Source organism: Apiospora hydei (assembly GCF_038363865.1).
Source record: "Apiospora hydei strain CBS 114990 chromosome Unknown utg000006l_segment0_segment0, whole genome shotgun sequence".
Taxonomy (NCBI): domain Eukaryota; kingdom Fungi; phylum Ascomycota; class Sordariomycetes; order Amphisphaeriales; family Apiosporaceae; genus Apiospora; species Apiospora hydei.
In genome coordinates this window covers 4,419,869-4,434,685 of record NW_027117365.1, presented here as the reverse complement: position 1 = coordinate 4,434,685, position 14,817 = coordinate 4,419,869, and the positions used below count along the sequence as shown (strand labels likewise).

Here is a 14,817-nt window from a genome sequence, read left to right as displayed (position 1 = left end):
AATTGCCCACCTTCGACCCTTGCTTGGCACCAGCCTTCATGCTGACATCCAAGTGCGCCGGTTTGGAGAATGGAAGTGGAAGGTACATCCCGTCTAGCCTCGAGTGGTCGGTCGTTGCCAAAAGAGCCATACGCATTTGGTATATCCGTTCCCAGGGTCCACTGGTACCACCTGCATCCTGAGGGTTTGGCATACCTTTGGAATAGGTCTGCTACTAGAGCAAAGTTTTCCGTCAGCTTGAGGTCCTACAGCTCACATGACGTGTATGTGCTTCTAGCTGTGGCTTCCCCATAGACTTCAGGTTTTCCAGAGGTCTATTTATGCCTAAATATTGAACACGGTAGCAATAAGCCATGATCATCCGGGTGCGAATTGCTCATGTGCTTGTATGGTTCTCGCCGTAAAAACCCTCTCACGACTGGCGCGAACACCAGGTACCGTCAGTGAAGACTCCTCTCTACCTAAGAGATAGAGCGTAACAAGCTATGTACCTACATAAGACAGAAGCGGGAGATATACTCTAAAGAGATTCCACCCAACCGGCTCACCCACGATATACACGGGGGTGCAAAGGGCGATGCTCATTCGCCAGGCCAAGCGGATCGCCTGAGCAGATCATGGGTAATAGTGGGGTTTTATCGCGACATGTCTAGTCGGTGGTGCAGGTTGTGGATGCCCCTCCCTCGTCCAACTTGAGCAACTTCCTTCTGTGAACACCAAACTGGTAGGTGTTGTTGCCCTTGGAAGTTCCTCGGGTCCCTAGGCGCATTTTGATGCATGAGAGCCCAGCTGGCTTATCCATTGGCTAGCCGCCTGCATTGTGCGACCGACCCCGGATTTCATTGGTTGCCACCGAAGACTTGGAAGCTCTTTCCTTATCTCATGCGATCAGGTAGAGAGAGGCCGGTGAAAGTCGAGACCAGCTCAGCAGATGGTCAATTTGATATGATGCAGAATTTTACCCAACCAGGTTTCCAGAAATGCCATCGATTGATTGATGCCATTTTGGTAAGGTGCTGGTGTTTCTTCAGATCTTGACACCTGATCCAAAGGTTTTCGTCTTTTGACACAGCCCAACTGCGGCATATGATAGTTGCAACACTAACACTCGACAGTCTCGTTCACAGCAAGAAAGCATGCACACGCCGCCCTCCTCAAAACTTGCAATATGGTGTAGGGCACATGTGACACTATTGGGCTCAGTCAGGTAGGCGAACATGGGGAAACGTGCCACGATAGATTGGTCGACAGTGATCCCGAAGACCAGCTGTTTGCGCGCGGTACAAGCACTATTGTCCCACTGAATAAGCTCTTCCCCACTAGAGAACCAGCTCCCAGCTAGGTTGAGGATTAATGGGCGCTAAGATGCATGTACTACATGTATGGCCTCCCTCCGCTTTACCATCAGATGGAAGCTATTCCGCCACTGACCTCCAGTATCGTGTCTACGTGAGCTATACCGCCTCTGCTACTGCAAATTTTTGGATAACCAACACCCTGGGGCACTACTTCTGGCATGGTACTATTCGGTTTACACCGAAAACTGTTCCCGGGTGACCAACAGAAAGTGGCACACCTGATTCATTCTCTTGCCACTTTCGCCCATTTGCTCCCGCCATCTTCATCTACGCCCTGCACAATCAAACAGATGCCCGGTCATGCTCAAATATGACGCCGGTATTAAGGCTCCATTATTTGACAAACGACCAACGGTGAACAGAGCTGGACTAGATACCAGGTTTCCTTTCTGCCTGTCTGCTCTATTGTTCGTGTGTAGCAGGGCACACTTGAAGTGTTTGCGTATCACGGAATCGATACATTACATCAGACTCGAACAAGGCACGTATCACGGCCTCTCTATAGTCTTTGGGAAGTCAAATACTTGTTCAAGTGGTAGCAGTCACCCAGGATCTGCATTTGCATAGAAACAAGATCTCGGCCATTGGGTGCAGGTCAGGCCTGCTTTCTAAGTGACTAAAAAGGATCTCTTATCATGTCTCCAACCAGCCAAACCCACGATCTCAGTACTTTCCCAGCCGGACTGAAAGACAGGCGCATACTTCTCTGCGTGGAATCCTTCGGCCCCATCAACGGCGTCAGTCGCACGAATCTGAACTTGGTCAACCACCTGCGCTCCCACGGCGCGCTGGTCGCCGTGGTGGCGCCCGACAACCATACTAAGGTAAACACCTTCAAAGCCATCGACAACCTGGACCCGAGCGCTCTCCGCAATCAGGAGGTGCGGCTGACGGGGTACCCGGTCCCGTTCAACCCGGAGCTCTCCATCGTCTACCCGGTCCGGCTACGAAAACTCTACGAGCGGACCTTTGGTGGCCCGCCCGACCTCATCTACCTGGGCAGCCCCGCGTCGCTCGGGTTCCAGCTCATGCTGCAGCTGCGGCAGCAGCCCGAGGAGGTACAGGTGCCTGTCATATGCAACTTTCAGACCGACCTCGCGGGCTACTGCGAGATCCTGTTTCCGCGGCCCCTCGGCGCCATCGCGAGTTGGACCTTCTCCAAGGTGCAGGGCTACTTGTTCCAGCACCCTTCGGTCAAGACGCTTTTCTACCCCAGTACCTTCGTCCGGAAGTATTTGGAGAAAGCCGCCGGCGTCCCGAGCAGGAAGCTAGAGGTCCTGAGGCGAGGCGTTAATACCGACGGCTTTAACCCCTCGAAGCGGAGTGACGTGCTCCGGAAGGCCTGGGCGCCTAACGGAGAGATCATCCTCTTCATCTGCGCGCGACTAGCCGGCGAGAAAGGGTTCGGGTTCTTGGCCGACGCGGCTATCGAGCTGGATAAGAGGGGCCTCGACTTCAAGCTGGTGGTGGTGGGCGGTAACCGAAACGCCGTGGTCGAACAGGAGGTCAAGGACTACTTCCGACCGCTCGCAGACAAGAACAAGGTAGTCTTCACGGGCTTCAAGGTCGGCGAGGAGCTCATGGAGGCCTACGCCTCGGCGGACCTGTTCTTACACTGTTCTATTACCGAGACCTTCGGCCTCGTCGTTCTTGAGGCCATGGCCAGTGGCGTACCCGTCATCGCGCGTGATGAGGGTGGCCCCTCGGATATCATTGAGCATGGCACCGCGGGCTATCTGGTACCTCCAGCGGACTTGGACGGGTTCGTGCAGAGGGTATTTACATTAAGTACAGATAAGAACCTCCGTGACCGGTTTAGTCAAGCCGCCCGCGACCACGCATGCGAGGCCACCTGGGAAAAGATCAACAACAAGGTCGCCTGGAAGATGGCCGACGCCATCGAGGCGCGCGAAAATGAACAGGCCAACCACCAGCTCGCCGCGGCCAACACGATGAAAGCCGCCGCGCCGCCGGTTTATGCCTGGCTGCTGGCGAGCACGGCCCTGCGTCGGCTGGTCACGGCGCGCATCGTCGACGTCAAGCTCGCCTGGGGGCTCGTGGTCATTCTGGGGTTCTGGGCCAGCGTCAGTGTTTATCTGGCTTTCACCAAGGTTTCCCACTTTGTCAAGGACCGGGCGCCGCGGGTTTACTCTACGGTTCATTCGGTGCTGCGGAGGTTTGGGTAATACGGGGTGGTGGCGGGTAGAACCTTGCTTGCTCGTTTTACACAGAATGGTTATGAGTATTGCTTTTTCCATTTGGAGAGAAAGGAAATGCCGTTACCAATTCTGCTGGAATATTACATGACGGCGATGTGTATTCTTGCATTCCTACAAGATAGATGGTTCTTCATGAGTATGATACATTTGATATCAACGAACATTGCGACTACATTATTACAGCATCTCGGGCATTCATCGTGATATCATAAAGGTGACAACCCCCTACCTTGGTTTCCATACGGGCGTGGTCACTTGTGTGTTTTTTCCCTCGTGTCGTCGCATCATCAACCCGATAGATTGTGTGACGTGGCGGTTCTTCCTCACTTGTTTATATATGACTTCATCCGCCCATTTGCTTACATACCTTGACAGCAGGTATATGCATGGTTTGTGGAGAAGTTGCTTTTTCTTCTTCCTTTTTTCTTACATATTCCTTCGCTTCTTGCACTTGGGTTATGTCAGGGATATCACGCGTGTAAGATCACCGATGATCTGCATCTAGATGCGAACATTGTTGCTGGCATGATCCGTACCACGCATGAGATAGAAACCACAGCTTCCCTGCCAGTCTGCCCTGGAAGGATCAGGTTGTGTAGCACGTCAGTCGTACATTTACTGGACAGGGAATACTTTGGTTTTTGGTCATGCACTGCGTGTGTCTTGTTCATACACCTTGGGAAGGGGCCCCATGGCGAGGTGAAGCAACAACTTTTGGGGCATCTATCGTGAGGCTTGATCTACCATGGCTCGCTCTCCATTGCAGTGCCAACTTCAAATCAGGTGAATACCTACGGCCCATGGAGTTTATATATCCCTTTCTTTCTCTCATTTCTATAGTTCATATAAGCGATACTGAAAACCGTTTCCACATGTACTTCTACCTTTGAGGGCGTACTTGCTGTATTGCCGTCACCATGAACGAGGTCTTGAGTTCACTAAGGATGGTAATTAACGGTGGCATCGGCCCATGGAATATTATTGACACAGGCCATCCAAACTTGCAATACGAAGAATACCCAGACTGCTTCTCGGTGAGTGCTCACGATAAGGTAATCTCCGGGGCTTTTAATCGTGGTTACTTCCGACCGCCGAAGCTCCGTGCCCATCTGAACTGTGCTCATTAAAGGTTAAGCCAGGCCACCAACGTGCCCACGGAATAATAACCTGTCACTTTTCATTGCATCAACATCAGATCGAACAGGGCCAGATTTTGTAGACGATTTGTTTCCCACGATGATCGAGAGAATACTTTGTATTTGTTCTTGGCGAAACGGAAAGAACATCGAATGAAGATTTCCTGACAGGATAGAAGCATGGAAGCAACATTGAACGAAGGGAGAAAGAAAGCGCCGCCTAACCGGCAAGACACCTGAAGGCGCTGCAAAGGCAAAGGTTGACACTTGTGGGGGGCCACATTTGGAGGAAGCTAAGCGGCAGACAGCAAACCGATTGGGCGAGAGGGAAAAGACGATGAGGCACAGGGCGCTTCAACCCCCGGGTGCGACCGAGGCCCCCAAGGAGTCAAGGACCCTTCTAACTCGTTTGGTCCTCCTGCGACGATGACTGTTACATCGTCTCCGCGCTGCGACAAATGGCCACCCCCAAACCGCCCATCCATCCGTACCAAATGCTGTACCATGAGGGCGGATTGTCTGATCGATGAGAAGGGGGCCCTTTTTCGTATCAGACCGTTCGATCATTGGCACTTCCGTTGCGCTGCTCTGCCTGGATTGACAGCTACCTAACGTCACCTCGGTGCGCCCGAGCCACGAGCATCTGTCGAGATGGAACCATGCATCTGCCGTCTTTTCCTCCCCCATCCGCGCGAGACCAATCAATCAAAGACGTCGTCTCCTGAACTCTACCAATTGCTGGCCAATTGATGTGCATGGTCTCTTGCGATTGTTATGTAGCAAAATATGTTGTCTTGTCTCTATGATCCTACTACAACCTTCTGACAGTCCGATCTAGCATATTGCATTTCGTTTCTTCTACGACATTGTGTTGCAGCCGCTGTGGTTCCTGTTACTGCGACTGCGCAGAGGCCGAGTATCGTGATTTATCCCCACCGTTGGACTAGGGTATCTGCAACGGCACACGGGTTTGGTGCCTTGGCTTGGTGGATCTTTGGCGCCTCGACTGTTCGAGTCCCGGGTCCTCTTCTCTTTCTCCCTTCACCGATTCCTGGAACTGCGCCTTGCTTGCTCCGAAGCTTCAGTTCGAAACCAAACACAGTATTGTCCCTCTAGCCAGTGGGCAGGTCCCTTTTACTTTCTATTCCTCTCCCCCTTTCGGCTTTTTGACGACGACGACCTGACGACAACGGTTCGAAACCACCTCGCCGCCGATCCATACACGCTCTTTCGCTCTTCTTTCGATTCTCGTAACCGCCGGTCGGCTAAAATTTCAATACCCGTGCTCGATCCTTGTTCTCACGCGCAGCGCTTTTTGACGGCTTTTCCGAATATAATACCTTTTAAACGACAGACAAAATGACCAAGATGCTTTGGGGAACGGCTTTGGCGACTTCGATACTCGCCGCCGGTGCGCATGCTAGCGTTGACGCAATGGGCGGAATGGCACCCGTCGAGCCCCGAATGGCAAACGCAGGCGTGCCTATGCCGGTATTGGAAGAGAGACAGGACTCCAACCTCAACCTGAACCCGTCCAACTCGACCAACAACAACCCGAACGCCGGCATGAACATGCAGCAGTGGAATACGGATACCTTGAAGGCATGCCAGGACGCGCTATCCCAGCTCACCACGGCGACCAACCCCTCAGGAACCGCCGTCTGCTACAACCTGCCGAGTCTGGACACCAAGACGGGTGCTTTCATGGCCGATCTTAGGCTCTTCCAGGTCTCGCAGCCCAACGGCGCTTTCACTGGCATCCCGGCGGAGAGGATTCAGGTGGGCTTACAATACCGCGGTGCCTCCGTCTCGCCGCTGCAGTCGAACCAAGCCCGGTCGCTTGACAACGACACCCCCGACCTGGTGGGCAGAGCCAACAGCATGACGCCTCTGCAGTCGTATATGTTTGTTGGGCAGATTGATCAAGCGCAAATGGCGCAGCCCATGACCATGTAAGTTCTTTTTTTTCTTCTGGCAGAAGCAAACTCCAAAAACCGCTAGGGAGCAGTCGATACTGATAACGTGTATTAGGGGTGTGCTGGAAGCCTTGGTTTTGCCGCAGGTGACTCTTAGCGCCACCAATGCTGGGGGCGCATCCGTGAGCACCAACGTCTCGTCCAACGAGGCCGCCTTCGTCAATGGCATCTTCTCCAAGGAAGTCATCATGTCGGACATTGCCCGTGCCCAGCTGGCCGTCAACGACTTGGTCGCCGGCCTGCAGAACGGAACCGTGGCATTCGTCCTCCCTGGTGTTGAGCTTCTCATCTTCCCCATTGGTCTCATCATCACGTCGGTTTGGATGGTTGTGGGCTTTGCTGCTTACGGGCTTGGCACCTTCGAGCGAATTAACCACCGTCACACTTTCCGAACGAGAAAGCTGCGGGCGGGCAAGGGCGCCCAGTCAACCTTCTAAGCGACCATGTCGTAAGGCAGCAACGTGGGGGACGCAATAATGAACGAAACGCATGGGGCTACGCATTTGTACAATTCTTGACCGGTTTCACGAGCTTACCATGTTCCCATTCCCCCGTCGACTTCCGTGGTTGTCCGCTGTGGTGTTTGTTATGATGTTCAGCCTAGTATTTTTTCAACCCTCTACCTACCTAGCTATTGGACGGCAATAGATGTGTTCCTCCCTTGTAATCAAAACCGTATATAGAAGCTGTATCTAGCAAATTTGTATTATATTCGAACGTCACAATTGGGTATGAAGATCGTCCCATCCGACGGCGCCGATGATACCCTGAAATAGAACCCCGAACATGATAGACCCTTCTGGACGAACGCATTAGCCAGCACTAACCGAACTAGCATCCCGCAAAGAGTTGACAGTTGTCTTGTTATTTCCGAGATCAGCGTTGCCGAACGCCAGGAATTTATGCATCAATTCAATAGTGCCTTGTCCATTGGTGCCAGCATTTTCTGAAACGCATACGACCGTATTCCTTGCTTTGGCTGGTCGTTTAGGTCGTCATGCAGCTGGACTCGGCGCCCGTCTAGCGTGGCGGGTTGGACCAAACGCTAACGACATTGTGATATAGCGCCCTTTCACCCTCCCAAATTTAGCAGCACCTAGCCCAGCTAGCGAATGAACGGGCAGCGTAGCATGAGCAGTGTTTCCTTTGGCAAGATAACATTAACATTACTCCGTCAGCAAAAAGTCCGTGGTTTGTTTAATTCGTTTTTATATTTCTTCCGGCACGTCCAGGACCAACAGAACCCACCCACGTCGCTTTTGCACCTCCCGCGTGCACTGCACAGTCCATTGCCGTCGCAGCCTAGGGCCGTTTTACATATGCAAAGCCCGAGAGCCCGCATAAGAAACAATTGTCGAGCGCCGGTGGGGCCTGGCTTCCTCGTCGGTGTTTCGAACAAGGCTGTTGCTTGCTGCGAAAATCTGGCCATGCGGGAGGCTGTCCCAGGCAGCTTGCTTGCTTGCTGGCACGGCATTCGACCAATCCATTCACCGGAGTGCGACGGCTTGACGAACTCTATCGTGATGGAAGGACTTCTTTCCTTGCCTATCGTTATGTTCCCTGTCCCCCGGCGCGCGTCATTTCAGGTGGCCGCCACTTATCAAATCTCCTCGCGACTCCAACCAAGACCCATATACCCGCCACCACCTTCAATATACCTACCCAAGGTTACTCTCTCCAATGACGGATGCAGGGGGTGCGTGGTGGTAGCTGCCCACGATATAGTTATCGTGAGGCGACTATAGACGACTTGACTTGCCCGGCGCTTGGCCCGGGGCCCAACTTGCCTATCTTGACGTGTCATTACGAAATGAGGGCTGTCGCTTGGCTCTCCTTCCCAATTCTGTGACGACTAGTCGCAGGTTAGCCGTAGGGCGCATGAAGGACGAAGCCGGATGCGCCGTCGTGCGCGTCCCTCCTACGGTGCCTCTCGGCTCAGTGCCAGCTAGGTTGCTTCCAAGGTAAGAGATGGGCGCCACTTGACACTCCGCGAATCATTCCAAGAGTGTCCTGCCGGCCGGGAGGGATATATATATGTATCCCGTTGCGTTTCACCCACTTTTGGTTTCAGTCCGATCTTTCTTGCTAGCCAGCTACGTCGCAAGTACTGTAGTAAGTCTTTCAGCAAGAAAGCCGAGGCAACTGGTAAGGTAACTTTGTGTCAACAACATCTTCTTCACTATTTTTCTTCTTTTTTCCTCTTCACTTTTCTTAATATACCCACCCCCTGTTACTTGTGAAGAGCAAGGCCGCCTCCTGCACAAGCTGCACCAGTCTGCCCGAGTTTCGAAGACCGAGGCCAACACACATTATAAGCCGCCAAGATGGACGTCGCCTCGTTAGTGCAGCAGATGCACGACAACCTGTCGGAGATCCACAAGACCGTCGCCTCGTTCCTGTCGGTCGAGGAGCACGACGCCCGCCTTGACGAGCTGGAGCAGAAGCGGGACTCGCTCCTCGCGGACCTGCGCGCGGCGTACGAGCGGGAGCGGGCCGAGCTGGACGGCAAGCGGCGGTCGGAGAGCGACGAGATCGTCGCGGCGCGCCGGAAGGAGGACGAGGAGCGCGAGCGGCGCCGGCGCCAGGAGGACGAGGAGCTCCAGGCGAGCCGGTCCCGGGAGGACGAGGAGAGACGGAAGAAGCTCGACGGCGACATGGACGCCGCCGAGGACGAGACCGAGCTCGAGATGGACGCCGTCGAGGAGCAGGCGCGCCGGAATATCGAGGATGGCGAGAAGCGGATCCGCGAGCTTGAGGAGAAGCGACGAGTGAGTAGTATTTCACATTACCGTGTGTTCCTTATTGTGTGACATCTTGGGGGAAACTTTATACTGATATCCATTTTTCCTTCCCACAGGAAATCAACCGCATGATCGATGAGCAGCTGAAGATGCCGCTGCCGCCGGTACCCACACGCAAGCGGGCGAGGACGCGGAGGAACAGGGCTGTCAATGGTGCAGGGTCGCAGAGCCCGGAGCCGAGTACGCGAGCCCTTAGTGCGGCCACCCCGAAGAACCTGCGAATAACAGTGAGAAGGCTCCTGAGGCCGAGGCTGACGCCGCGGCGCCCCCGAGTGCAGAGTCTGCGTCTCCGGACGAACCTGTAGCTGCGAAGGCTGTGGAGGAGCCTGAAACCAAGGAGGTGCCGGAGGCTTCTCAGCCTGAAGAGGCCCCCGCGCAGAAGGGAGAGCAACCAGCTGAAGCTCAGCAGCCGGAAGAGGCCGCTGCTCCTGCTGAGTCTGCTGCCGAGCCCACTGCAACCGAGACCCCCGCTGAAGAATCAAAGACACCCGAGCCCACTAAACCCGAAGAACCCGCCCAAGCAGCCGAACCCGCCACTACTGAAGCGAAGGAGCCGGAGACCGCCCCTACCGAAGATACCCCTAAAGATGAGCCCCAGATCATGAGTGTACAAGCCGCCGAGGTGCAGCCTGAGGAGGAGGCACCGGCAACGCGCGAACTGCCATCGGAGCCCAGCCAAGCGGCGGAGACGCCGAAGGACGAGGCGCCTGAGGAGAAGCCTGAGACGGAAACACCTGAACCAGCCACCACTACTTCGGAGGAGCCAGCAGCAGCGGCCGAGGAGAAATCCCCTGCCCCCGCTGAAGCAGAGGAGGCCGCCGCTGAGGAAGTGAAGCCCGCTGCCGATGCCACGCCTGCTGATGCCGCGCCTGCCGATGCCCCTGCTGAAACCGCCCCTGCTGATACCGAGCATGTGATTTCTGACGAGCAAGTCGTGAAGGCTTTGAGTGAGCTTCCCGAAGAGGAAGAGACCAAAGAACCTGAATCTCCTGCTCCTGTTCCTGCTCACGAAGAAGACCTCACCCCCGCCGCCGCTACTGAAACCGATGATACCCCCAGTCTAAGGAAGCTCCGGTTGAGCCCGAAGCCAAGATGGATGAAGCTAAGGACGAGGAATCTAGCAAGGCAGCTGCCCCTGAAGATCACCATGATGACGTCAAGGCCGATGAGACTCCCGCATCTGAAGACACCGCTGCGGCCTCTGAGCCCCAGACCGAAGATTCGCCTGAAAACCCTGCAGAAGACAAGAAGGAGCCCGCCGGCGAAAGTTCTGTCGCCTCTGATGATACACCTACCCCCGAGCCGGCTGTTGCGGACGAAGTTTCGACCAAGGCTCTCGATGAGAACAAGGAAGAGTCCGCACCCGCTGCAGCCGCGCCGGAACCTACACCAGCTGGGGATGCGCCGGCGGCCTCCAAGGCCGCCGAGCCCAGCAACGACAGTGTAAAGGCCCTGAGCGTTGCGGAAGCCGATACTCCAGCTGTGGATGATGAGCCGGAAGAGTTCCCCATAAGGGAGGCATCTGCTCAAAAAGCGTCTCCAGTAGAAGCATCTGACGAAGAATCTTCACCAGAGGTTGCCACAAAGGAGGTCGATGCCGAACCAGCTTCGGAGAAGCCGACAGAAGCCCCTCAAGCCCCAGCCGAGGATGACAAGGAAGACGCCCATGACGCCGCTACTCACCTGCCTGAAACTACTCTCGCCTCCATCCCGGAAGAATCCCATGGCGATGAGCCTACCGACGAGAAGTCGGAAGAGCCAAGCCACGAGGAGTTGAACGTACCCCGACCCCTACGAGACGCGGAGTCCTTCCAGACTCCCCAACTGAGGAGAAGGCCCCGGCAGCCCGTGAGCTTGCGCCCGCCAAGGAGGAGGCACCGGCAACAGACAAGAAGGACGACACCACTTCTCTGCCGCACTCGCCCTCTGGCAGCGATTCGCATGAGAACAACAGCAGCAGCAGCCACGGCGAGGAAGAGACCTCCACTCAGAGCGACGAGCTGAACTCTGTTCATGACGGTGACCGCGAGGTCCTCGCCGCAGAGGAAGCAGCGGCTCCGGAAATGAAGGCAACCGAGGCTCCGGAAGCCAAGGCTTCTGAAGACAAGGCCGAAGCCGAGGCCGAGTCTAGCGAAGAAGAGCTCATGGAGAAGGAGGCCGAGGCATTTGTCCAGAAGATCCTTGCCGAGGGCGGTTCCGTCGACGTTACTGACGATGGAGAGATTGTAACGGTCCTTGGCGACGACGCAGCGGCTCATTCTGTACAGACGGACAAGGGAGTTGCTCCAGAGGAGAAATCCGAGGAGCTTCCTTCGATCTCCGAGGCCCCTGAGCATGCCGATGCCGAGAAGCCGAGCGCGGCGGAAGCATCTGCCGTCGAACCCGAATCCACTTCAGCTCCTCAGCATGATGACCATGTGGAGGAAGCTAAGGAGACGCCCGTCGCTGCAACAGAATCTAAAGAAGAAGCCAAGGACGAGACTCCCGCCGCTGCTGAAGTCGCTTCGGCGGAAGATGATGTCAAGCCCGAGGCTGCCAAGGCCACCAAGGAGACAACCCCTGAGGCCTCGGAAGATCCTGTAGTGGCGGCGGCGGCTGAGTCTGATCCCCCGGCGTCACCAGTCTCGGAGCAAGAGGAATCGCCTCTGGCCAGCACCGAGAAGGATGCCGCTACGGCCAAAGAGCCTGCCGAGGAGAAGCCTGCCAAGGACGAGCCTGCCAAAACTGACTCCGAAACAACTGAACCTACCAAAAGTGAGCCGGCCAAAGTCGAGCCGGCGAAAGCTGAGGCGGATACAAATGAGCCCGCTACAACTGAGCCCAGTGCAGCTGAGCCCGTTGCAGATGAGCCCGTTGCAGCTAAGTCCACTGCAGCTGAGCCCGCTACTGATGAGCCCGCTACTGATGAGCCCGTCACGACTGAGCCTGCCGCAGCTGAGCCCGCTGTGACGGAGCCGGCCGCATCTGAACCAGAGGTGCAGGTGAGCTCCGCAGCTGATGTCCCGGAGGCGAAGTCAGTCGAGACCGACGGCGTGGACTCAGCCGACCAAGGCCTCTTTGCCAAAGAGCCCGAGGCTCAATCTGCTCCCGTAGAGAAGGAGGAGGCAGACAGCCCTGCGCCCAAAGACCTGGACGCGAAGAAGGTAGACGCACCTGAGGAGAAGTCTCTTGACCACGAGGCTGAGACTCAAGCTGCTCCCACAGAGGCTGCTCCTGCAGAGGCTGTTGCAGAGCCCGTTTCTACAGGAGCTGCTCCTGCGGAGGATACGCCTGCTAAGGATACCCCGGCGGCCGAGGCGAAGCCAGTTGTTGAAGAGTCCGCTGCCGATGAGCCCGCTTCCAAGCAAGCTCCTGTCGAGGAGGCGCCCGCTACTGAGGATGCCGCTGTTGCCGATGCACCTACCGTTAAGGAGCCTGCCGCCAAGGAGGCTGTTGCAGAGGCACCAGCTATGGAGGCACCTGCTGTGGAGACACCTACTATGGAGACACCTGCTCCAGCTGCTACACCTGCGGATGCACCTTCGGCCAAGGAACATGCTGAGGAGACCCCGCTGCCAAGGAGGCACCTGTTTCTGAAGAGCCAACTGTTGAAGCGACTGCCGCTACTAGTGCTGCTGCTGATGAGGCCGCCGCCGAGAAGACTCCCGCCGTCGAAGAGCCCGCTGCTAAGGAGACGCCTGTTGTCGAGGAAGCCCCTGCCGATGCTACTCCAGCCACTACGACTGCGGACAAGGGGACTCACGAACCGGAGAGTCACGCGCAAAGTAAGGACATCGTAATTGATACCAGCGATTCCCCGTCCGCGGATCAGAAGGAAGACAAGCTCCCCGCAAGCGAGGATGCCAAATCTGATTCCAAGGACGACTCGCACAGCCCCACTGAATCAGAGCTGGAATTCCTACAGCCGACTGTCTACTCGGACGATGAGCAGTTCGTTCAGCCGAGCTTGGGCCCAACTATCGTCGTAGATCCTGCTACCAATGATATCCCAGCACCCCTGCCTACATTGGAAGCCAACAAGGAGGCACCCGCAACGCAAGCCGCCGATGAGAAGGCAGCCGTTCCCGCCGAGAAGACTGAATCTCCCGATGCTGAGTCTGCCCGTAACTTGCCCGCTGCAGATGAGGCGTCAGATGTCAAGCACCCTACCGAGGAGCCTGCAGCATCGGAACCGGTTCAGGCCGCCGCGAAGGAGGCCGACGAATTGCCTACTTCCGAGCACGTCGAGCAAACTGCACCCGCGGCCGTGGAAGAGCAAGCAGACAGCTCAGCTCCCAAGGCCGATGACCTAGATCCAACTGCAGCGGGCAAGGCCGTCGCCCCGGAGCAAGACAAGGAAACCGCAAAGGAAGCCGCACCTGAAGCCGATAAGCCCGCACAGGAAGAGGCCCCTGAGGAGACCACCGCGGCTCCTAAGCCGGAGTCTATAATGGAGGCACCAAGCACACCGGACATTCCCCTCACGCTTGATGCTGCTCTCGAAGGCCCCCAAAAGGAGAACGTCGAGGCTGCTGATGCCGATAAAAGTGAACATGTTGGTACCGATGCCAGTTCGGCTCCGAAAAATGCAGATGGCTCTGACCATCCTCTAGGTCCCGGACCCGGAGCAGAAGGAGCAGAGACCCCCGAGGCCCATCCGGCTGCATCTGAACAGCACTCATCAAAGCCAGACGGTTCCAATGACCACGGAGTGGAGAAGGACGGGCAATCGCATGCTGATTCATCTAAAGAAGACACCAACGAGGTAGATGCCTCGAAGGTGAAGGAAATGGCTGAGCCCGAGACTGACAGCCACGTCGAAGCTACGCCAGCAACTCAGGACGCCCCTGCTGTTGATGCGCCGGAGTCTCATACTGCTGACCCAGCGGTCTCGGAAGTCTCATCGAAGCCAGCTGATGAGCCAAGCTCGGCGCAAGCACCGGCAGAACCAGCTGCTCCCATTTCTGCCCCTGAGCACGATGACCACCTTGTTATCGAGCCGCCGCCCCGTCAAGCCTCCCGCTCTCCTCTGCCTGTGGAAACCGGCACCATGCAGGGTCACGAAGACCTGTTTGACGACGACGACCTCTCTTCTGCCGAAGAGGTCGAGCCCGATAACGTGAAACAGTCGACCCTTGACTACTCCCTGATGAGCATGACGGAGGCCCGCCTACGGCAAAGCTAAGCCCCGGAGCGCAACCGCACAACAACCTCCAGAGTCTCGATACGGAGCTGGCTGGTGATTACAACGAGAGCGATGGCGAAGGATACGGACACAATGGATACGAGGATACCTCAGCAACCCCCACTGTGGCCCAGTTCAGCCGTCAAATTGGCCAACCCAAGAA

General features: G+C 56.1%; 3 protein-coding genes across 3 annotated transcripts; all 3 read left to right on the top strand.

Moving 5' to 3' along the window:
- Positions 1 to 1,993: 1,993 nt before the first annotated feature.
- PG997_008625 (family 4 glycosyltransferase) lies at positions 1,994 to 3,544 on the top strand (the record flags this gene model as incomplete). The annotated part of the gene is made up of 1 exon (XM_066812940.1): positions 1,994 to 3,544. One exon carries the CDS (start codon positions 1,994 to 1,996, stop codon positions 3,542 to 3,544), a length of 1,551 nt encoding a protein of 516 aa, XP_066668282.1.
- Positions 3,545 to 6,072: 2,528 nt separating this feature from the next.
- Positions 6,073 to 7,126, top strand: PG997_008624 (uncharacterized protein; the record flags this gene model as incomplete). Its single annotated transcript, XM_066812939.1, has 2 exons — positions 6,073 to 6,665; positions 6,745 to 7,126. 2 exons carry the CDS (start codon positions 6,073 to 6,075, stop codon positions 7,124 to 7,126), a joined length of 975 nt encoding a protein of 324 aa, XP_066668281.1.
- A 1,887-nt stretch (positions 7,127 to 9,013) lies between these two features.
- On the top strand, positions 9,014 to 14,654 carry PG997_008623 (uncharacterized protein; the record flags this gene model as incomplete). Its single annotated transcript, XM_066812938.1, has 6 exons — positions 9,014 to 9,457; positions 9,547 to 9,650; positions 9,719 to 10,487; positions 10,550 to 11,269; positions 11,344 to 12,954; positions 13,050 to 14,654. The coding sequence occupies 6 exons, from the start codon at positions 9,014 to 9,016 to the stop codon at positions 14,652 to 14,654; spliced, it is 5,253 nt and encodes a 1,750-aa protein (XP_066668280.1).
- Between the last annotated feature and the right edge of the window lie 163 nt (positions 14,655 to 14,817).